Source organism: Sipha flava, unplaced genomic scaffold (assembly GCF_003268045.1).
Source record: "Sipha flava isolate LNK unplaced genomic scaffold, YSA_version1 45_pilon_pilon, whole genome shotgun sequence".
Lineage (NCBI taxonomy): Eukaryota > Metazoa > Arthropoda > Insecta > Hemiptera > Aphididae > Sipha > Sipha flava.
This window is the reverse complement of record NW_020273227.1, coordinates 1,259,099-1,285,265: the sequence shown is the minus strand read 5'-3', so window position 1 is coordinate 1,285,265 and position 26,167 is coordinate 1,259,099. Positions and strand designations below refer to the sequence as shown.

At 29.2% G+C, this 26,167-nt stretch overlaps 2 protein-coding genes across 2 annotated transcripts; one reads left to right on the top strand and one right to left on the bottom strand.

Moving 5' to 3' along the window:
* The first annotated feature begins 13,722 nt into the window (after positions 1-13,722).
* LOC112689662 lies at positions 13,723-17,036 on the top strand. The gene is made up of 2 exons (XM_025563477.1): positions 13,723-13,990; positions 16,016-17,036. The coding sequence occupies exons 1-2, from the start codon at positions 13,734-13,736 to the stop codon at positions 16,467-16,469; spliced, it is 711 nt and encodes a 236-aa protein (XP_025419262.1). The 5' UTR covers positions 13,723-13,733; the 3' UTR covers positions 16,470-17,036.
* A 4,133-nt stretch (positions 17,037-21,169) lies between these two features.
* Positions 21,170-25,569, bottom strand: LOC112689627 (enkurin). Its single transcript, XM_025563423.1, has 4 exons — positions 23,765-25,569; positions 22,408-22,658; positions 21,572-21,712; positions 21,170-21,504 (listed from the first exon to the last, which is right to left on the bottom strand). Exons 1-4 carry the CDS (start codon positions 23,982-23,984, stop codon positions 21,328-21,330), a joined length of 789 nt encoding a protein of 262 aa, XP_025419208.1. The 5' UTR covers positions 23,985-25,569; the 3' UTR covers positions 21,170-21,327.
* Positions 25,570-26,167: the final 598 nt, after the last annotated feature.

Sequence of the window (26,167 nt, the reverse complement as noted above, 5' to 3'; positions counted from 1 at the left end):
TAAATGTTTCTTTTATAATGTGTATACTCGTTACCCTGATACATAATTATCATCTTCGGATGAATTACATGTTAATTTTTTCCTTTTTTTTTTTTCTTTCTCTTTTATCAAACAACAGCGCGCTACATCGTCTCCTTATTATAACGTACTACTGCTTAATACGCTTCCAAATTTATACCATTACTATCATATTCTTAGGCACCCGCATTATTATTAACAATTCTTTTTCGTCGTTCTGTTGCATATGTATATCATCACGATGCTAATAATAATAATATAATTAGATATATGTGTTTTTTTTTTTTTTTTTTAAGTAGGTACATTTAAGTGTATATATACACCATTATTATGTACATACATATTTTATTTTATGTTTTGTTAATACTATTGCTGTGTTGAGATAGTTCATATACAATTGTATTTTTTTATTTTGTTTATATATTTATTTACTATCACTACTACTACTACTACTACTACTACTATTGCTACTACTACTACTGTAATATTATACATTAGGTATAATGGTTTGACGATATTTTTATTGTATTTGTATTTTTTCAATGATTCTTTAAATTTTGGTTCGTAGCTTATAGGTACAATATTAACGACTCCATTAAGCTGTTTTCGCGTTATGTTGCATCATTTTAAACGTTACATAATGGAGATATTACATAACCGATGTCAAGTACACATACACATACGCACGCATACATATTAACACACCACAATACATATAAATATTATATTCGAGTTTTAAGCACAGATACAACTAAAAACGTATACTAAATAAATATTTTTTTTATTATTTATTATAATAGAATTTATAAAGACACAATACGCGCGCGCACGTGTGTGTGTGTGTGTGTATGGAATTTGTGCATAAAAATAAAAAAATTAATAAGCTGTTCGCTAATAATTATTCTAGTACATAGCTTCAAAACTTTAACAAATAATTTTATTTGGTCGTCGTTCAATTTTCTTCCAATGTATCTAATTACATCTATATTGTTTAACGTGCATATTTGGTAATCGGAATTATTGACGAATAAAATTCCACGCAATTATAATAATAATATAACATACATTTATATACGTTTGAATGATCATACCAGATTCGAAGTTGGTCACTAGCCAAATTCATGTACTGTATAATATACCCGTTACCTAGAATTTCGCGTGAGACTGTTTTTTTTTTTTTTTTTAATTGTATAAATTCTTTTAGAATAGTTGTTAAATAGGGACAAGAACAACAAAAATGTGTATTAATAAATAGACGGCGTTTCATGTATGCAGTTAAATCGACATTTGTGTCGTCCAGAGATTATTAGGAGCAACAACGTAACCGTTGTTAAAATCAACATTGTAACTAAATACCGACGTTATTCTTGTACCACAGTAACCTAATATATACCAATAATTTAAACAAAAATAATAATATAAACCATGCACGATTTATATTTATATTTGATAATTAAAACTTAAACGCACTTTTATAATTTAATAAATATTTCGTAAATCGTTTATGTGTTTTTTCTTCATCCTTGATAATAGTATGTTTACCGATGAAAAAATTATAATATCTTTGTTTTGAAGAACGGGTAAACGGTAAGAATGATTTTTTAATATAATTAAATCGAAATTTAAACATTTTTCGAAAAATATTCAAAGAAACAGATGCACATAATTATATTTATATTCTTATATTCTAACATATTTGTATACTTTCTAAGTGTATACACTTTGTTAGGGTTCGATTTTTAAATTTAAATTTCATAAGAAATCAAATTACGAAAATCGAATTTTATGCATTTCATTTTTTAAGTATGTCGATACAATTACTTCATTTTTGAAAATGTAGTATAGAAAAAAAGTAAATAATTCGGCAAGACTGCGAGTGAACTGTTTTCTATTGAATCAGGATAATTAATAAATACTTGTTGTCTTCATAAATCATAGTGAACTTTCGGGTTGTTTACATTCATTAGAGTAGTATAGCAGCCAGGTACATCTGCAGTGTCTCACAACTCATATTGTATTTATCTTGAAAAAATTGTTTCATACATTAGTATTTATGAAAATAATCTCCATAGAATTTTAATTTGTTTAACTTCTCGGTAAATACTAGAAAATAATCTCCGTTATAGAAGACAAATTGGCGAATTATCTTTTTCTTTAATGTATTCGTCTCATTCCCTTATACTGTGGCAGTACCATTTCAAAATCTATAAACGTTTGTTAAAAAATTATAATTATAAATTATAGACATTTTTTCTCGGCCTCCCACTAATCTCGGAAATTTTACAAATTAGCTGTTTTCGTATAACATTATCTAGACAGAAATAGAATAAAATCTTATAATTAATGATGTCCGTTGATATGGATACTGCATAATATATATTCGATCGTTAGAATTTTCGAATTTTTAGAAAAACCGATTTCAATAGATATCGAAAGTTGGTTTCAATCTCAAGCCAAAAATTGGATTTATGGTCCGAAAAAACTGTCGAACGGTATTATAAGGCTGGGTGACAAAGAAATTAAATTCATCGATAACACAGTAGTAGGATGCTTTGGTATGCTCTAGAACCACCTCCTCCTCAACGGTAAAATAGAAATCCACTCGTGAATACCTCTCGCGGTAAACTCTCTAAACAATATTTCACACAAATATATCATTATTTTATATCGGAAATATAAATTATGAATAAATTAATTTTGTCGATAGTTCCAAGTATATTGCATATTAAAACGTAAATCTAATACTATAAACGGACGACTTTATTCATGGAAAAAGAAATTACATTTTTTTCACTTAAAAAGATCTTACATAAATAAAATAATATATTACATTAGCTAAATAATACTATTGTGGTTTATACTACGTTTAACTGTATAAGTAATAATATGTTTTTGAGTATTGTTTTCTAGAGCAATGATAAAGATAATTTTGGAATATCAAAGTATATTGTTTTTAATGCCAATATTGTAAGTATACTATTCTATAATGACATATAAGTATCATATATTTATTATATTATATTATATATTTTTTAGGGAATCACTATGCTTTTTTAAATTTTTAGGGCATTCTTTACCTATTTCTCGTATTATAAGTAAAAGAATTTACTTCATTAAATTAAGTCGATGTACAACCGTCGATAATTTAAGTTTCAAAAGAAGCTCTCAGTTTACAGTGTAATACTGTAATGTAAATGTAATTTTATTTTTTATAATTATTTTTTTAACGTAGGTACCATTACAATTTTCCATGATAATTTGAATTTATTTAATAAATAATGTATTTTTGAAAGCGCAATTTTTGATATTTTACTTTATTTGACATTTTAAGACATTTTTTTTTAGAGTTTTTAGGTCATAAATACATTATTTTAAAGGTAATTTTTCGGTATTTTTTAGAGCATTTATTTCTGAGCTCTTGGCATTTTATGAGAGGCACTATTTCAGACTGTTTTGGGAATCGTCTAGTATCTAAATTTATGTCATATTAGATTCAATTATGCATCATCAATGACTAAAATGGGCATTAAATTTGATCGAAATGGGTGGTTTATTCAAATTTACCATCTATAGGAAAAATATTGGATATTGCATATAAATGGTCTCAACTTGGACCTTATGGACCTTAGGAAGTCTACAGACTGCCTTGGAACCCTTCTGGATGGTCTAGGATCAAAAAAAAAAAATAAGTTTTTATACAAGTCTCATAATTCCTAATTGACCGTCCTACATCGGTTAAGTTAGATCCTTCGTCTTTGTGCTGTATGGGTATTTAAGATTTTAATTTATTAATAAAAATAATTAAATTGTTATGGGAGCACCTAAGCTAAAAGACGTTAAAATAAATATCACTAAAATATTGTGGAGATTGCCTATAGTCAAGGTCAGTAATTTCAAAAAAAATACAGCTGTTAAAAATAGTAGACCATCAGAAACCTCTAAAATGTGCGTTTAGACCGTGGGAGTTGTGTGAATACCAATTTTTGCCTCAAAGCACTTCGCATTCATGGAAGAAAAAAGTAAAAAAAAAGAAATAAAAAGTAAAAACATCTAACAAATTAGAAAAACCTCGATATGTAGTATTCGAATTTCAGGCTGATAGGAAAAATAATGCGAGTAAACTATTGTCATATTTTGATCATTGTAGAATTAAAAACTTGTAGGTTTATTCAAATTCAGAAGTATTTCTTTATGAGAACTACATAACTATATTATACATTACTTGATAAATAACAAAATATCTTAAGTCAAGTGTTTCACATGTATAGTTTCTGACTCAGTAAATTGGAAATCAGATAGCTAATTGCTCAAAACAATAGTTGAAATTCGAAAATTGTAATAAATATGTATGTTATAATATAAATATACATTCAATCGTTTCGTTGTATTCGCGCAGTTACCAAGGGAAATGTCGTGATTTCTTCATCATTTATAATACTACGGTTTAACATAATATAACCTTGACGACGTAAACGAAAAACATTGGTCCACGCACGGGAATAAGCCATTATAATAAATAATAGTAATAATATAATATAATGTATATGTAGATATAATATAATATATATAGATATTAAATCGGCTGTCTTGACATCACAACACAAATACTAAAATCTAACGTTGATAATAACATACATCTGCGCAAAGACATATTATACGACTTGGATAATTATATAAATTATCGCAAATAATATTACCGCATGCGCATGATAAATCAATCGTCTGCGTGTATATACAATATAATGTAATTGTATGATTATTATAAACAATCAGCAAATATGTAAAATACAAAAAAAATTTCAGCAGATAATGATGTGCATATATACTGTACATTACGAGTGTGTTATATTTTATACTACCTATTTAGTCGGACAGTTATTTTGGAAAAATAAATTAAATTGGTTTTTACGAAACATAATTGCTACCACGTTCTTCGAGTATTTATTATTGTTATTTATAAGGTTTTTATTTCATTATGTCTATATACATTGTTCCACTACAGTTACAATCGCATAGTATAATAATATTAAAACAACACAATAACAATATTAAACATGTACATAATAAACAGGGTAGATATAATTCCACCGGGTTTTGTGAATTGTAATAAAATAATTCAATATATAACATCTATCGTCTCCATATGATACAATTATAATTTTTGTCGACCACGTTTTGATGAAATTTCACTTACACCAGTTAGAAACCGCATTTAAAACGACTGCGATACACGACATTTCTGTTGGTACGGCTAACGTCTTATAATGAACCCAATTAACATGACTTACGGTTAGCCAATGACCTATACTAAGTGCTCCTATATATATGTTAATATAAACAGTTAATCTACTCTACCAAGCAATACGACGAGGATTTATACACTGAAAACGATTTGGTTATGAACATATAATACAAAATATGATTTATTTATTTTACAATAAAAAAATTAATATTACATGTTGTGATAAGTAAATATAGTTACGAAATAAAATAGCATCAACGATTTTATCCACGCCGAAAATTTAAAAATATTACTTGTATCGTTTTATTTTTTAAAAACATTAAAAATAATTATAGTAATTATAATATTTATAATAATAGTAAATTGATATAAAAGTCTTAATAAAAAAACCACCTAAAAAATAATATAAAAAAAGACAAAAACTTTCAAGTCCTATGTATATACGCCGAGAACTCAAATTATACAAATATGTTATATAATATATAATGCAACGCGGGTGAACCTTCATCACCTATCAGATGTCAAAACCTCTTAAATATATATGCAAAATCAAAAAATGTATATAGATCACATATTCATTAATAATTTGCACAAAACCCTATCTCTCAATATGCTGCTCAACAGCCGCACTATTTTTGAAAATTTTAACACACTTAATGAAAACTTAGATTTTCAACCACAAATACTAAATAATCCCAGTGGCGTCCCTAGAATCTCTTATTCGAATTTGATAAACTTACCTGTTTGGTAGTTAACCTGGTTTCACTTGGGGTACGTAATGTCATATATAACATCCGGTATAACAGATTTTACAGTGCATTTTATTTATTTTCATAGTATAATATAAATAATAAATAACAACAGTTCGAAGGAAAAATAAAGCCATGGGGGGCAACTATCTCATTTACCCCTCTTCCCTGAGGACACCCTTAAATAAAGCTCAGTATTCTCTTTCTCCCCCTTGGATCTAGACACTAAATAACAATAACCAACTGCACACTGCAAACATAACACAGACAACATAATCATACGAAATTATTTTTTGTAAATAATATTTATTATTCAGATACATGCATTCAGATTCATACAACAATATTCAGAATAAAACAAAATTTTTACAGATGCTTCAAAACACAGATATTACTTAGGTTTTTCAATAATCATACACCATACCATGAAAATTACATTTTCCAGTTACCAATCCTTAATTTAATTACATGCAGCCTACGCATACCTATACTACATGCCTAACCTATGCGATTTACAAAGCATTAAAAAAGATCTCATGTTAACATCCAGAAAACTATAACATCATAATAAACAACTTTTTGAACGATATTTCAACAATTGCAAGTCCTTACCTAAGAGTTAACTAATTCAACATGTTCACCATCTGTAACCAAAAATTAATAAAAATACAAAATTCCTGTGAGTTTCCTCATCGGGATACTTGGTAACGATGAAGCAAATACGTTAGCTAATGAAGCTATTCCTTATCTATAATTATCAATATTACAACTTCATCAGAGATTCTTTACATTAACGATACTAAAATGAATTAGTAAGGGCATGAGTACTGGATTAATAAGCCCCTCTCTGACAAATTAAAAATTATCAAATCACACACAAAAAAATTGGTTTTCCCGGTGAAATTAAAAAAGTAAGATAAGTAATCATAATCTGAACACAAATAGGACACACACGCCTAATACCTAAAATATTCATAAAAAAAGAACTACCATTGTATGACTTAAGTCAGAGGTGGCCAAACTTTTTTCGGCCACGATTTACTGAAAATATACTTCACCTTTGAAGATCGACTTTCTTAGAAATTTCTTTTATAAACCTGAATAAAAGATAAAAACTTTACAGGTAAGACTTATCGACAATTTGTTCATGACCACCACGATTATTTTTGTGCACGTGGCCTAAAAATAAATTCTAACATGATCGACTCTGAAATCGTCCGCGATCGACCGGTCAATCGCGATCCACCGTTTGGCCGCCCCTGACTTAGGTAGTCCACGACTCGCAGTAAAACACAGTTTTACAGTTAACTGCCTCAGATACACAAAAGCCCATAAGCTTCATAAACACTCAGGTTAAATATATTGAGTATTAGGAATAATAAGGAAAACACCGCAGAAATTTTTTAAAAAACAAACCTCAATCTAAAATAATAGAATATTTTACAAGTGTATGTATTCTATCAATCATTCGTAATAATATAATAATTACCTAATTTATGATTAGAATTAAATTTAAAAAGTATTCTAAAAATCCATTTTGTCTAAGCCCTCACGGTATATTATAAAAATAAAAATAAAGTAATTAAAAAATATCACAATATTTATTATGATATACATTACTCAGAAATCACTCGATTTCATTAGTTATAATTTTTAGGCATTTATTTTAAACCAATGGAAACTAAGAAATAAATGTACTGTGTAAGTATAATATATAGTGCCTCTAGTTCGTATGGATTACTAACTACATCATTACGATGGGCAATATACATGATTCGTGATATTAATTCTAAATATGTTAAATTTGCATACTATTTACGAACGCAATTTACAGTGTTCAACTATTTGATTTATTTAATACGTTCCATAATGGATTCTTGATATTATGCAGAATGATTAAATTGCAGTAATCCGTTCGAAACTTGTATTACGCCAGATGACGTATGCGAACGTTTAATAAGACTTTACATCTCGAATACTAAACACACGAACGCATTTAGCGTCGTATATACGTTAAAAAATCTCAACGGCGTGTTCAGTACGGAGGGCCGTATTCTAAAGGATCTACGTTTTAGGGGTATAAATATATATATATGTATGTTATAAGAAGAGAGTCGCCGGTCCTAGGCGTTTACAGTGTGATAATGATTTTCTTTCTTTTTCGTAATTCCGATCGAAAACGATCGAAAAACCGATTGTTTTACTCCGCGTTTATACAAAAAATGCGTAATCGTTTGGCGACAACGGTTTCACGCGGACCTACCCACTTCCAACCCGTGTCACCTCGGAACAGGAAACGCTTCTACGAGTACTGATCCACCGAACGACACGACCAACGGTGGCGGTATAATAATACCACATAACACATAACAGCCGCGACCGCCATGACACAGCCGTTATTCGGTACGCATAAAACAGCACGCGTACGCCGCGCGTAAATTTATGCGAATCCAACGCGCGACCCGATTTTTCGTCGTCCGCGGCTGCCGTGGGTACCGCTCGCGAACCATCGTGACGTTGTGAGCCGGTCGACGGGAAAACTTATCTCGGACAAAACGGGTAATTTCAGCGATAAATCGCGTACGGCGTTGTAAATGCTGTTGGGTTCTACGCGCGCAGTAGTCGTCTATGCCTCCGCACACAATTATTACACATTGTAAAACAGCTATACGTGCGCGCGCAAAAAAAAAAAAAAAAAAGAAAACACGTTTTTCGTTAACGCGAAATGGAAATATACATGTCAACCGGGAGGGAAAAAGTCGTATTATTCGCTCACGTAAACACTCGCGGCACAGCGCATTTTAGAAAAGTAGGTATACACGCTTGCACGTGAATAACACCAATGGTGTACGAACCTCGGTCGTATAAGTTTTATACTGCTCGGTTATTGTAAGTGTATGTACAGGTATACTGGTTAGGTAGAATCCACGGATTCGCGTTTATTTATTCCAGTTTTTTTTTTTTTTTACGACACAAATTCCCGATGATCGCCACAGCTAGTGTACTACTGCATAGATGCGTTTATAATATAAACATTAAACCTATATGTTTTTTTCTCTTTTTCGATTTAAAAACGGTTGTCATGTTTATTACAAGAATAAAAAAAAAACCACGGGCGCGAAAACAAGACGGCGATAATAATCATCGTATTACGAATGCATTATATATTTATTGTAATTTTTAATATTTTACGTCCATATAAAATAACAGTTAAAAATATCATATCCAGAAATCGTTAATCCATCGCAATAAACGCTAAATGACTGGTTATATTATTACTATTACCGTCTTCGTGTATATTGTTATTACAGTGTAAGCACCGAATGTGTACAATAATCCGACATCGTTATACGACAGTGTTATTACTCATCGCTATTATTATTATAATAATAATATTGTTATTTAGTATTTTATGATTACGCGGCGGTCAAAAACGGTTTTTAACGCGGCGTTGCCGTACGCAAAGAATTTACTACGAACCCGGTAAGTGGTCGTGGCCGGAGTGAAACTTAGACACAGTCGAGATGAAGACGTCAACTAGGTGGTTTAACGATTTTGAACGATTGAAACGTAATGATTATAGAATAATCGAATGATCTAGTTGATTAATTGATAAAAAAAAAAAAAAAACAATTAAATTAAATTATTTTAAATTTGTAAATAGTTGTAACTCTTAACTCTTTAACTTTTTAATATAACTTTTTAATCGCACTTGTATAACAACGCAATATAACCTAGGATATAATCAGAGTTTGGCATTAGTCGAATAAAATATTATTCGATTGATTATTTGAATAAAAAATTATTCTTCATTGATTTATTCTTAATTTTATTATTGATTTTTATTTTTATTCATTATTTTAATTTATATTATTATTCGTTATTCATTATTCGGAGATTTTTATTTACTATATTTTATTCATTATTTAGTTATTCGTTATTTAATCATATAAATAATAAATTTAAATCCAAAATAACGATGTATAGTGATAATATACTTATTATTTAGACTTAAATAATATATATAAAGGTAATACATATTAATATATATATATTATATCATATAATTATAACGATATCGGGTCTCCCGAAAATCGTTACAACCCGAACATATTCTAAGTAATTTTCACTAAGTGGCACTTCAATAAAATTGTTTACCATCGTAGTTCATAGACGTGGTGTTCTTTTGCAGAAGAACATACAAGGAAAATTGATTCCTGTCACTACGGTTGTTATGAGGATGTGTTGGTTAGTGACACGATCACCCACCATTGGGTAGCATTCAATTATCATTGGGGATCAACAGTACTAACCAGGCACTGGTTGCAACCGATTATCACTGCAATTATATCGAAAATGTCTCGGACCCAGTATCAGCAGATAACCAACACTGAAACCACGTGCGCTACCGTGGACGAAAACATATAATTATTTTTTATCCGTAAATATTTATCATTTCTACAAAACGATACGAAAAACTACGGACTATTTTTTTCCAAATACATTTTTGATCAATCGAAATTATTCGGAGTTTTCGTTTCACACCTCATGAGTCAAGGGGGTGAGTCAATCCCCCCCAAAAAAATTGTGTTGTTAAAAATATTTGCAATTTTCTAAATATTATTTCAATTTTGAACATATGAAACTTGATTGGATAGCCTTAAGTGCTAAGTTCCACTACCTTATGCTTCAAAATTACCTTTATTGGAGTTGCTTTGCTAATGTTTATGGATAATAGGTGGGTGGACGAAATTAATATATGTTCGACCCATGTCAGTAAGAATGAGTGTGTGCCACTGGTTCGATGACGTGCATCGAAACCGTTTCCGTTCTCAACTTTTCGAGTTCACTAATCTTCCGAATGTGTTGTCAAAATTGCCTACACCAAACGCCTTGATATCGTTGTTATTTCGCAAGGTTGGGTAGACATTGGTCATATCATTTGGTCTCAATTTTTTACACAACATTAATCCTACATTACACGTCCAAAGTCGCGCGCAAACTCAATGATAACTTTTTAACGTTTTCAGTGAATGTGTTACAAAAAGTTTATTTTATTATTATTTATTTTCATACGGGTTTTTAACAGTTCGACGCGCGAAAAGAAAATTTAACGTTTTCGAATATTACCAACAGCCGCGTTTATTTATGTTCAAACCTATATATATATATTGATTTATTTATTATTTTCACGTACCATAAACCTATATAAAATGTAACAACTCTAAATCGTAAAAGTAAGTACAATAGTATATTTATCGCGCCGGACCGGGCGAAGATCACAACACCGTATACGCCCATATTTATATACACATGTATGTGTAAAGTGATAATAAAACACAACAAATATTTTACAGTCTACATTTTATAGTTATCGATATTTTCAATTGAATATAACACGTATATCATTTCTGTAAAAATTTCTATTACGTTCATCATTTCCCCGTTAAATCCTTTTTATTCGTAGTAAAATCGAAAAAACAGCAATTTAATCTATGAAAATAAAACCTTAATCACTTTTAGTAGAACTTTGAAATACTTTTATAGATTCTTAACCATTTTGTAATGCGTGAATGGCGTGTCATATATACATGTGATGGCGAGACCACGAAAATCGAGGTATGCGATTGTAAGTACTTCCTAACTGTTTCCACTTAAAATATATTTTTTATTCCTTCGAGTTTTTATTTTCCAATTACATTACACTACATCGTGTAATAATAATAATAATAATAATAATAATAATAATAATAATAATAATAGTAGTTATAATAATAATTATTATTATTATTTATTATATTAATATATTATTATTACATAATAATTATAATAGTTAAAATAAACTGTACAGTTCGAGCAAATTAAATTACAGTAATTAACATTAATCACAAATTGTAGTAACGAATTCAAACATTATAAATGAAATACGATTTGTCTTATTTGTCAATGCTTGATAAATGGGAACAGGTCTATGTCGGTATTATAGAAGAGTCAAAATCGGTTTTTTCATCAAAACATCGGCACGGACGATTTTCAAAGGAAGTGTTAGATAATTATGTTTTCGGAAACCTTTCTCAGTCTTTTTGAGCGTTTATTAGATAATAATAAGTAATTTTACGTTAAGTCAACCTTGCTTAGTCGATAATAGTAAGTCAAACATTAATTATTATAAATATATTTCCAGACACGCATCATAGCATTATGTTTTATTTTTTTTATTAATATGGAATATTGAACTATAAAAATTGTAAACAGACGAAAATGCATTTTCGTATCATTCAATATTGTCCTTTATTACCATATGCAAAAATGTGTTACTATACCAATGATAAATCGGAAAAAAACAAACATTTTAAATTTAGAAAAAAATATACTTACAAATATCGCATCGAAAACGTTAATTCCAACCAAATTCTTCTCTTGTTTTTTATTTGTACACCGATCGGTAAGTACAAACGTATGTAACTAAAATAAATAACTATTTTATATGCCATTTGCTATCGTTTTTTTTTTTTTTTTTTTTATGTATAGTGTGATGTTACATGTGATATACTTATAATATTTTTAACGCTTTGCAAAACATATATTGTATAACACTATTATGAATGTTCAGGGACATGTTTTTATTATTTATTTTACCAGAAAATTATATCAACTGTAGAGATATTCAGTGTATTATTAATAGAAATTATCGTCAACAATAATACACGCCGTATACAAATATTAAATCCATGAAGTTTGCAACACATTTTAAATGTATTGAAATATTAAGACGATTGAATTTTCAAACATAGTCGAAACAACTAGAATGAAAATATAATATACAAAAATGGGTGAATTAGAAAATTTCTAGCATTACATTAAATTATATTATTTTTTGAAATATATTGCACGGTTATTATAACTGTTCAAAAGTTTACACATTAAAAATACAACAAAATTAAGTAACAAAATAAAATTGATAAAATTACATCTAACTATAAATGAAATTAAATTATACTGACGCTCCCGGCTTCGCCATAGAAATAGAAAAAACTAATAAATTCGTTTTATGGGCTTCAATACGAAAAAAAAACGTTATCGTACTTTTTTAATTGTATCCATTAGTCCTAGTTGCTTAGAGTACCAAACAATTGATCTGAATTGTTTCCAGATCGAATTAATGCATAGAAAAATGTTATTGTTTAATGTAAGTTATTAGATTTTTTAAAATTCTGTTTCAATAAGCCTATATTTTGATATTGCTGAAATATTATTAATATTCGCATTAAAAGTGAAACCCAATGGAAATATTATGTTTAACTGGTCAATTAAATTTTGTTTGATAATTACTATTGTAATATTTCACTACACTATATTATATTAGTTATATTTTATATATTATTTTAACTGTTATACATCTCGTTATTACATTTACGAATTACAATCGATCTAATATATTCATCAATTTTTGGAATACTAATAATTAATGTGGTTTTGCAAAAAAACATAGTGGATTAGTAAAAATCGAGGGGCAGGATCTATATTCTCAAAAGACCGTAAATATAAACATGCTTACTAAACTGCACTGTTATTTACAATAATGTAAAGATATCAACCGCATAGCAAATTACATAAATTATGTAACATATCTATTTATATTGCAAAAATTATAATATTCACATAGTCAATATACATTATATTAAACACCATAAACCAATAGGACCACGACATTCTAAAATTTAATGTCGTCCGAGAACAATCCAAAAAATGATAAAGATTCGACGACGAACTTAATGAGGTTGTTCAAGGTGCAACCTGATCATCAACTGGTCACTAGACAAGATCTGACGAGGGACTATAACAGTGGGACTTCTGCGAGATCGTTGAACTCAGATGACGAAGACGAAAATGACGACAATGACGACGACAACAACAACTTTATTTCCATTAACAATTATTACACTTGGAACTCGTCCATAACGAACGCTTCTATTCACAAGTACGTGGGCGTAAATTTACCATCATAATATATTCGTAGGTATATTAATGATAATCAAAGTCATTAGAAAGGGTTCAGGGATATATAGGTAACTGTCTGTATTCAATTTTGAGGGCGTTCGAGCGAGAGCCAAAATATTTAGTTCAAACAACAATATTTTACAATTGAGTAGGTATAATTTGTGAAAAGATAAATGATTTGTATTATTATAACAATTTAATATGTGTGTGAATTAAAAGTAATTATTTTTCGATATCATCAATTTATAATTGGAAAACCATTAATGAATTCGTCTCGAGCTACTATGAACCCGTTATCCAAGTTTTAATTCTATTGAAAAGTTGTGCAGACAAACATAAAAAAAGTTTTGGGAATATGTTGAGCAACATTAGAACTGTCTAGCTGTATGTCTGTAATGGGAAGGCATTTGTTTTCATTGTGGTATAATGATATTAATCTTCTTATTGTTTGTACAAATAAAATATTAGATAAGATGGATTCGGAATGTCTTGTCACGTTAAATACATTTCAAATGTATAGAACTATAAAATAGTTCCAGATAATTATTTATTTACAAGTTATTTCGAGAATAATGAAAGAAAAAGATAAAGTCAAATGTAATTTAGTTTACTGGTACATAATACTATAATAGCTAAAACTAGTTAGAAATCTGATAGTTTAGATAAACTTTTCAACATTCCCCATTTAGACATAGTGACAGTATATTTATTGGTATAAGCAACTGGCGGCCCACGTACTTTTATCTGGCCCGTACTACATTTTCAAATTACTTCATAACATTTCAGCATTTATCGGTATCTAATTTTATCATGTCGATCGTAAAATTTAAATATTATATTTTTCTCTAGTATTAAACTGCAGCTAATTTATTAAATGTCCAAGTATAATATATATTGGCACAGCTAACATAGCTATAGGTATTGGGTAAGTATTGTAATGGTTTATTCGTTAAATAATTTTTTTTTTCAAGCTTTTCCAAGCCTTTTAGGCTCTTTTGTTTTAAAACCAATTCATCCCATACATTTCTCGTGAATAAGCTAAATCCAAGAATCCAAGTTAAATTAAATTATATACAATTAATGTTAATTGTTAATTTTAATGGCTTTTTTACTCTGGCCCGCCAGATTTTAAAGTTCTAAATATTAATCCTCTAATTACTATGAGTTGTCCATTCCTGGTATATACCATGTTAGGTACATACTAGCCAATAATCTCTAATAGTTATAAATCTATTAATTACGATTGAACCCTCGACTTATTTAATTATTTTTAAACCATCGTTATTATATTCTATACTATTTGTTTTTTCTGTATCCTTGGTATATACCAACGTATACCCCTATAGTCAGTGTAGTACGTTCAATTTTTTTTTTTTTTTTACCAATAGGATTAAATTGTAAACATAGTTTAAATGTTAATATCAAACGTCTATTTTCATGCCTTCTCAGACAAAAAATTATGTTTTTTTGATGCCATCATAATTGAAAAAATACTACATTAATACACACGTTAAAATATTCATAAATATTGCATATTTTTCATTCTAATCATTTTAAAACCAGATTTTTTTTAGTCCTTGAGGGGTTTTATAACTCCACCCCCTATTTATACACCTCTGTCTATAGCTATATGTACAGACTTATAACTCTCACATTAATAATCTTCATCACTGCCTGGAAATCCCTGTCAGACTAGATGATGTCAAAATTTAATAATTCCAGGAATAAAAATGGATAACTGTATTTTCTTTTCTTTGCTTGACATATATCTGTAAACAAGAGAAAATAATCCGGTATTAATGGTAGACCGATCACCAGTCCTCTTCGCCAATACTGACTCCAGGCTGACTTCATTAGTTCAATATTATAACTATTTTATGTTTTTAAATGTTCATTATTATTATTGTTTGTCTTGCTGTTTTGTAATTGAATTTTATTTTACCGAAAGTTCTGATAGAAAAAATAAAAAAACATAATATTAATAACGCATCATACATCGCCACAGGGAAAGAGCGGCAATCATGTCGGCGTTGCACTCGGCCGAGTCGGTGCCGATTCCGTCTTTGTCGGCGCCGTCATCGTCCTCGCGGCCGCTGGCGTCCAAGAGCTTCACAAAATCGCACCGGGTCCAGGACATCGTGGCCATGTGCTCGGACGAGCGGAGTGCGTTTTCGACGGAAGATTATCACAACGAGTCCGGGCACTCGGACGACTGGCCACAGGCCACGGGCGCGGGCGGTTCGAATCTGTGGACGAGCGCTTCGCACCATAGCTCGTCGGCCACGTCCACCGCGTACAGTAGCAGCGACGGTGACGACGAAGCCGGCAGACGAGACGTGACCAACCACAACGCGGCGCAAGCGACGAACCATCGTCAGACGCCTAGGCCTGCGTCCGCGGCACCTCCGCGACCGCTTTCCATATGGCATTGGACGTTCGGTCTGTTCAGAAAGAAATGACCAGAAGGTGGCGATCCGCCGGAGGCACTTACCGGCACAGCAATGTGAACAATAATAAAACTAATGCGAAAATCGTATGTTCAGCTGCTTTGTGTGCGACAAACGAAAATAATCGCCGGAGTCACCGGACTTTTAATTGGGTCAACCGTTATGAGACTAAGCTTTAACCGGACACGCCGAAAGTTCCCTCAGAATGGTTACCTTATGCGTGTTCATGCCCTAAATTATCCAAAGTTAAAATGACGTTGATGATCGAGGCACAAGTCCGAAAAACCCGCTCAGGTTGATCTCCCGCACGGGCCATAACGAGTTACAAGCCCATGCTCTTTGTTGTGCTCTGTTTTTTTTTTTAAATTTTACCAACAAAATCATCAACTTTTAGACATTATGTTATACATTCCCGGTGACTTAACGCCTCAAAAATACGCTGACTATTTTTAGTTAATAAGTACATACACTATTACCTATATTAGCGATGAGTTCAAATTTTCTATTCCATACCGTAAGAACGTAAGAAGAATAACATAATATATAGAACGGTTGAAATATTAAATTTAAATGGTTCTGGTGGTTGCAAGGGATCGAGTTGTTTTGTCTATATTACAGCAACCGTCGAGTGTTTCGTCTTTGCACTTGAGAGCGCTACAAAATTAACATTTTTGATTCATAGTACCTATGTTATTTTTATAATAAATTGTGGGATTTATATGGTGGACCAGATAATTTCTTAATTTTCCATTTGTGCATACGATTTTCAGTCTGAATCCCTACGTTATTGCGCTCTTGAAGGTTTTGTGATTCTCTATTTCTTCATTTCTCTTTTAATTTTTTTTATTGCTTCGTGATTGCCTAGGGAGTTGGTTGTTTTGTACTTTTTTTATTGCTTCTTAACTTAGTTGCTTCAATTTCTATTTGTATATCTAGCACAGGGACGCTTCTAATTTTTATCCGAAATTAAATTTTCTATGACGCTAACATTATTAGAATTAGACAAATCGTCCTCGAAGTATTATAGTATTTCATTTTTTTGTAACGTAAAGAATATTAAAAATAACCATTGAAATGACCACTATTAATACTTCCATTTAAACGCTATATTTTAACCGGGAATGTATCTATACCAAATTTAGCACAAAGATTATTAATATAATAATTTTCAAAAAAAAAAAATGGGAAAATATTGCCAGCGGCAATCAATTCGCAATAACCACCGTGGACTGTAGGATTGACCATTTCACGAACATAATCCTCAGCAGCGGAAAAGTTGCCATCGTTTAAATTGTAGGATAGTAATAAAGTTATTCCAAATATCAGAGACTTACGAAATAATTGTATTTCGGATCTCTTGGCAGCTTTCTTGAGTATTAAACAAAAGAAATGAAATTTAACGGAAAGACAGGCACCATCACCGATAGTTGGTATAACTATTGGATATGTCAACATTCCATTGAAAAAAATGCCTTCAATATATGACATTTTTTTTAAAAAATATACGTATGATGTACAGCCAGAAGCTCGCGGCATATAAGCGCTTAACCTTTCAGTTGGACCCTCGTATGTTATATGACCAGGCGCGTGCCGTACTTTATACAACAGGTTGAATTAAGTGTTGGTTATAAATAAAAAATTATTATGAAATTAACAGGCGCAATACGTATTCAGTGGGATCGGACGGAATTGCCTAAAATACATTAAAAAAGTAATTTACAAATAAGATAATATTAATAACAATAATAATAAATAAATATATTTCTCAGGGACACAAGCACCAAACCTTATCAGCCGACTATTATTATTATTTAATAGCTTATTATATAATACATTAAAAATGTATATACACAAAATATAAAATATATATATATATACAAAATTTACACGTAAAAATTTATTTTTACCGATTTCAATCCCTTATAATCTTTTCTTAGTGCATGGTGAAATTATAACATTAATTTATCCTTAACAATACAAGTCGATAACTCTAATAGGTTCGGCTCTACGTTGATTTTGAATCAGAGGGACACTTTTGTATAAGTATATAGATAGATATACATAACAACTACTAAATAACAGTTGTTTTAACATTTTATTTTTATGTGATTAATTTGACAAATGAAGAAGCTTATATTCGTTTATTAATATTTGAATACGTTTTTTTTATTTCCACTATTCTCACAAAATGTTCTTATTCCAAGAATCTCGATATTTTTCACACTTCATATGGAGTATTATATATTTATACTGAATTATGTGTACATCGTAGGAAAAATAATACGTAGACACATTGATTACAACACTTATCAAGTGTGGACCACTCAGTGTTGTAGGAATCGAGAGAAAAAATTTAGTCTTTAGCTACACACTTTATCACGGCTTTTCCTGGTCGGAAATCAAAATAATTTCATACTTAAACATGTGTCATATGTGTATTTTAGGGAGAAGAAGAAGGTTCACATTCTATCGAAATTATTTATACCAGTATTATCGCTTGATAAATGTAAGTATAAGAAAAAATGATCAAACTTAATTTAAAATAACTTATGATAATACACGGATATACGATCACTAAGCCATTTCAAGTACTTTGAGATTTAATAGGTGACATCTAACATTCAATAGTTTATATTATAAATTGTAATTATTCATTGCAAAGTATCATTTTGAAAATTGTATATATATATTTAATGTATTTTTTTTTATTAATGCATTGTACGTATACAGAAATAAAATTAAAAATTTCCCACATATTTTGATGTTTTTAGCACATATTTTCTAAATTATACTTACATATTTATGTACATATTTTTGAATTTTTATTACATATAAAGCCGTTCTCTAGTTATAACTATATGAAAAAATAAAAATTCAAATGACTTCTTTTTTTTTTTATAATAACTACATTATGCATTGCCAAAACTCTGTGCATATAAAATACAACGCTGTAGGAAGCCAAAACAAATTTCTGTTCTTATCATTGTAGAATAAGAATATAAATAATGATATTTACACAGTACTTAAAAAAGAAAAATTTACATTTGTATGTTATAATAATATTCGAAGTTGCTGTAGAATAAAATTAATTGGTTTTTATTTATAATGAAATATATATATATATATATATATATATATGTGTGTATATATATTTAGTTTATAATTAACTGTTACCATTGTATTTAATTTAGAGCATTGACAAAATCACCATGCTGGATTTTATTTGTATTTATAAAAACACTCAGTGAAATACCTACCAACCACAAATATTAAATATATTAAACTCGTTATTTATTATTATTGTCATTAATTTTATTAAAAAATAAAATAAAATTATTAACGTATAAACTCTTAGTATGTATAGATAGAATAATTATTGTTTTTTTATTTTTAATTAATACATGGTAATATAGAATCAATAGATTATTAATTAAATACTTATGAACATAATGGTACCTACAAATAAAGTACCAACAACCAACAGGCATATTATCTAAGTAATTATCTATACTTGTGTAACAATAATAAATTGATGAAATAACAATTGATGATATTAAACCGATGTTTTACTGATCACCAAAGAGCAAATGATAACTATAATTATATTAAGTCAAATGTATTTTTCTCAAATTTCAATAACAAATAATCCTCAGTTTCGCAATTATAGAACTCATCACTAATCAACACGAAGTTCTTCCAAATATAGTATTTATATTTATATTACTAATCTGGTACTTATTTAGCTTTGATTTCAGATAAGTTGAAATCAAATCATATTATGCTCTCAATTGTGTGGCGCTATATCGTAGCATAGGTATGAAGATAAATTGTTTTTTACTTATCATAAGAGTCTTCACATTGAGTCCAATTAAACAAAATATAATGCCTTGTTATTTTTATAAATGATATGATATAAACTTTGACGCATACCTCTTTTTGGTATATTATCATATTACTTTTATTTAAAGAAAAAATTTAAAATGAAAAATAACAGCTATTAAACAATAATATCATGATGTTCATAATAATAATTTGAGTAACTGTTTAACAAAACGAAAATTAGATCTATGTTATCGTACCTGTTACGATCCAAGAGTAATACGATACATGAATAAATTAAGTAAATTGTTTATCAGATTTAATATATAAGACATAATAATACACGATAATGGATTTACATAAATATTTACATTGGAAATGTTTTTTGTGCACTTGTATTGTAAACAACATTTATATACGTTCATTGCATATTAATACATTTATAATTAAACAAAAAAAATTATTCAATTTGATTTATGAAATAAACCGTTTCGTGATTATGGTCATTGGTTATTATTACATTTTATGAAAGATTTTTTTTCACGAATAAAAATTTGTTTTATCACTCAAATTTTATGATTCTTAAACAACTATCCACAATTTTTTCAGCTCATTTCTATTATACTGTGATTGTTGTATTTGATCGTAATATTTTTTAAAATTTTATATTGTTTGAATAACTTTATTGAATACCAATAAGCAACATTTCTGAAGAAAAATGGGCTTTTAATATTCTTATAGTACCTATTACCTAATGATAAATTGTATTAAAATATTATTTTCTTAAATGTATAAATAAACCTATAGAATGCATAAATTACGTTGGAAAAACTACCCAGTATAACAATTATTACATTAAAAAAAACTATATTTAATTACATGATGCACAAAATATACATGTATACAAACTTCCTTATTAATGATTATTAGCATTCTAGAAATAGAAGTAGTATAAAAACTTATCGTACTATGATAAAAGAAGTTTTTGTTATTTTTAATTTGGCATAATATTCTCCCATTTTAAAAAACGTTTTTACGAAAGTCGAAATTCCTATAGATCTTGACGAACATATATAGACGAGTTTCTCTCCAGCAAGTCGATATCTTTCTCCAAGTTGTTCAGTTGCTTTTCCAACATTGTTTTTCTTTTCATTTTCGGCATCGTATCGGTGAGCATTGGTAATAATAAAAATTCTTTGTGCAATTCCGCCCAATTGGTCTTCAGACCCTGTGCAATACACGAAAAATAGTTATTCTTGTGAAAATAAAAATGTATGAATAACGACCAATCTCACTTTCAACAACTCATTACGTTCGTCTTCGGGCAAATATCGTAATGGCGGCTTGACTGCTCTTTTTCGTTCGGTCTCCATTAGTTTTGCCATTTCCTTTTCCTTATACATTTTCAATATGTACGAAGGTGTCTGGCCATAATTCTATAAATAATATGAGAATATCAGCGTTGGAAAAATAGTGTTTTCAGTGAAACATATTTAAAATATTATATCAGGTAAGTAATATATTACGTTGTAATATACTTACGGTTATGGGAATATTGAAATAGGATCAATTCATGACTACTTTATATAGTCGGGACACTATATATATAAGTGCCTTAATAATTCGCCCACTCACAAGCATGATATATGAAATAAATGATTTGTCGTACAAAAGTAAATTAATCACTTCATTTTAACATCGTTATGTTTTTATTACGTTTTGTTTATGTGTCACTTCGTGTAGTTTAGAAGCAGAAATTTCGAAACATTTACGACCACGGAACCTTTAGGAAATAGTCTGTTTCGTGGAACCCCAATGTCTCTAACACCAACTTAATTCTAATATTTTTAAATTATTTATTTAAAAACCAATATTGCAAAAAATATTTTTAAGTAAGTTAACTATTGTTTATTACAATTACTAATCTCAATATTCGCAGAAATCTTGTAGAATCCTTAGATTCCGCGGCACGCACATTGGGAATCGTTAATCTAAGATATTGTCAGGTCAAAAAATTGAACTTTCAACAATTATTCTTAAAGTGTCTAGGTTCATAATATAGGATCATAAGCTACTTGAAATCACTTTAAATATTTTGGTATTTACACCATCATTTCCGTTAATACCATACCTTCTTGGACACATACATTGGCTCTAGTCCGGCTTCGTTCAGAACGATCACGTGTCCGTTTCTCGTGTCTTGGACTCTGTGTTTTGGCTGTGATGGCACTCTTTTAATCACGTCAATAATATTCTTCTTGCGAATATTTTTCTGGATTTGGTTTTCGTGAGTTTTCGTCTGTGGTTTTTTTTTTGCATAAGATGCATCAGACGCGGGTAGTTCGTTTGATTTATTTGTGCACTTGCAGTTCTTAAGAGTTTCTAAAATTCATGTGTAAAAAAAAACCGACAAAACGAGAAACACATATTATATTACTATGGTTTATATGTATTATCGAATCTGTATGAAGTGTTGGAAAAATTGTTAAGTTAGACTAAACATAGATTATACTATGAACAGAAATAAATTTAGAATTTCGTTAGGTATTATCGTATAAATTATTAATTTGCACTTTACATTATAATATTGAAAAAAAGGGCAATACTCCTATTGATACAGGGATGAGTGAATAGTACTAATATATTGGTCTTTTAAACATGAAACCAATGTACTGTTGCTCTTGGGAAAACGATTCTAAATGAAAAAGGTTGTGTGGATCAGTTTACGAGTATATCTAAAGTTAGTTGATGTATATAATAGATTCTACTAAGTAGAAGAACCAAATTCCTAATAAGTTAGATTGAACAATTACCGTTTTCAATTTTGTAAAAGAAAAAACCAACAAACATTTTGGACAGTTTAAAATTTAAAATTACTATATGGTAAACAGCACAAATTGAATTAAAATAATTTGAAGCTATAAAATATCTTTAACTAAATAACTAATATAATTTAGAAAATAGGTGAATTTCCAATTCATTTAATTGTACAAAAATAAATGTAATAAAAGTAAAGTTTACATTTAACAATTTCAAAACACACATCATGGTAAAACTAATATAATATATGTATATATATTGTTTCACTCAGAATCTAAAAGAAATAATAATTATGACATTTTTAAATTCATATTTCTGAAATCGAATGAGACCGAATATTATACTATATTTAACAATACAATTATTATAATATTTATTACACTTTATTCCTAAATATAATTAAAAGTGTATTGCTGTAATGTTTACGACAAAGGCAAATTAAATAAATAAATTTAAAAAAACTAGAAGTATATAGTATACATTATATATTGTTTACTATGTAATTAAAAGTTATTTATCAAAAAAGTATTTTTTTTACCTTCTAAGTGAATATAATATATAAGCTATATAAAATATTATCAACCTAACCAAACTTAAATTTATAATAAATTGCTTTCCCCTGAGCTATCCTTCCTAAATACGTAGTTGACTAACAATATGAACCTTACCGACACACGGTCTCAGCACTTTTCTGGTGTGTTTTTTTAAAAATTGTGTTGGTGGATCGAGCTGGATCTCCGCATAACCCATTGTCCGATGACAGCCTTTATTGGATTTATACGCATTTTTCACAGATTCCGTATAAACCGAACGGTACATCGGTGGTTTAATCACAGGCGTTTCCGGTTTTGGGATCAAGTATTTGATATTTTCCTGGCACCTATTCATCTTTTGATAATAATGTTTGGCGGGTGCTACTATTAATATTGCCGTTTTATTAAACACTGATGCATCGGAAATAAGTTAGATTCATATAAAGTGCATATACTTGAAACATAGCATCACATATCTAACTTTGTTGGATCAATGACAACGAACGTGATGGTGTAGGTCAGTGGTGGCCAAACTACAGCCCGTTATGATTTAATATCTGGCCCGCGAAAGTATTCTACATCACAACACTTATTTGCGTAACTATAATTTTTTACATTTACGTAAAAAAATTGAAAAATTAAAAAATACATTTCTTTATGGCCAGCGGTAAAAAATTGTTTCTTATGGCCCTAGGTAAAAAAAAGTTTGGCTACCACTTGTGTAGGTTAGCAACCCCCTGGTCGAAACTTACCAATACGTCGTATAAACATCGAGAAATAACATGGAATTATTAAAAACGTACCAACAATTCGTTACAAATTGGCTTAGTTTCTGGGTGAAGCGAGTAACGCGTTACGTTAATAATAAATCGTTTTAATATATTATTTTCTTTTTATTCAACGAGTTAGTGAACAATGTTATATTATACAACAGTACATTAGGTACCTTGCACGAGCACAATTGCAATAGTTGTACATTTAATACACAAACAGTAAAATTTAAGAGTTCTTAGAGTTTAAATAATCGATATTGTGCGAACGTGTGTGATATGAATTCATGGTATATTAGAATAATTCTATCAATGATTGTATTATATTATTTAATAGCTCCAATATGAATGCGATCTTTTTTTTTAAAATGAAAACACTCACGCACACACACACACACATACAAACCACACCGATTTATGTTCCGAATCGTATTTATTGTTGACGATTACAAGTAGCCCACCTGACTCTCCACAACCCACCAGAAACCTGTATCCAGCAGGTTTTTTTTATTTCATCATATATTAATGTTCATTTTAGAATTTGTGGGACAGGAAGTGTTATTATTACAAAGCATAAAATATCTTCGATAAAATATTATGGAATATTTAAACTTAATATACGTTTTACTTGATCCCAAGAATCGTGCTATAAAGTGTAGTATATTAATGCAATGAATAATATTCGCATGTACAAAACAATGCACATATTATATTTTATGATGCATCACATTCAAATGCAAGTACCTATGTACGATAAAGTATTTATTTACGAACCCAAATGTTACGTTTTAAGTTATTGCAAGAGAATATAGAATGTAATATTATATAGTGATACGTAAGTATAAAAGTAGTAATACTAATAATAATACACACGTGAAAGTGAAACTTTATTGAATTCATCGTTTTCAGTGCGTGTATAATTACGTGTCATACTGATATATTTTAAACTGACAAACATATAACATTACACATATGATAATCTGGACATATTAGCAGGTAGTTTAGACTTGTTTTACAACCTCTGAGTATTTTTTTTCGTTTCGTACTTACGAAGTACCAAACGCATTTAATCAAATGCCACCATGGCGACCTCAAGCGTGTAGTTGGTTTAGCAATATAAATATTTTATTTTATTTAATTCATAATACATAATAACACGATCTAAACCAATTTATAATATGTACATAATTATTAGTGTTTTTTTTACACACGTCAAATAAAAATATTTGGTTACGTCAACAGTATTAATAATTGTAATTATATTGTTTTCCTTTTTATTCCGCTTACGTGATAGAACAATATCTATATTATAATAATGTATTTATATACCTACAAATAATTTTCGCTGACTTTTGATACTAATTTGCTCAGTTAGTTTAATACAGTAAGTTTAATACTTATTAAACTGATTTTTTCCTTTTATTTTTACCCTGGTGATTGTTTAAAATATTTTATTATTATGTAAATTTATATAGTATAAATAAATAAAAATACATTTCATTAGACTACATGATTTTTAATTTATTTTTTTTTCGTCGAAATAGTAATCACTTTTTCTCAAACTAGGTCGGGTATTAAATATAGCGTTATTATTATTATTTAAACTCCTATTTTTCAATATTTTTTTTAATTTTTCTACATACAAATATTTGCTTACATTCATATAGGTACATTTGTCACCAATTTAGGTATTGATAAATGGGCGCCCTTGTACATACATTCTAAAACAGAAAAAAAAAATTCGAGTTATCAAGAACTTCAAGCTATC

Bases quoted from the DNA above. Each gene is read 5' to 3' on its own strand.
- LOC112689662 (XM_025563477.1), top strand. From the start codon at position 13,734: ATGTCGTCCGAGAACAATCCAAAAAATGATAAAGATTCGACGACGAAC. The intron at 13,991-16,015 runs GTACGTGGGCGT...ACATCGCCACAG, and splicing joins ACGAACGCTTCTATTCACAA to GGAAAGAGCGGCAATCATGT.
- LOC112689627 (XM_025563423.1), bottom strand. From the start codon at position 23,984: ATGAATAGGTGCCAGGAAAATATCAAATACTTGATCCCAAAACCGGAA. The intron at 21,713-22,407 runs GTATGGTATTAA...TATTATTTATAG, and splicing joins CAATGTATGTGTCCAAGAAG to AATTATGGCCAGACACCTTC. The intron at 21,505-21,571 runs GTGAGATTGGTC...TGTATTGCACAG, and splicing joins AACGTAATGAGTTGTTGAAA to GGTCTGAAGACCAATTGGGC.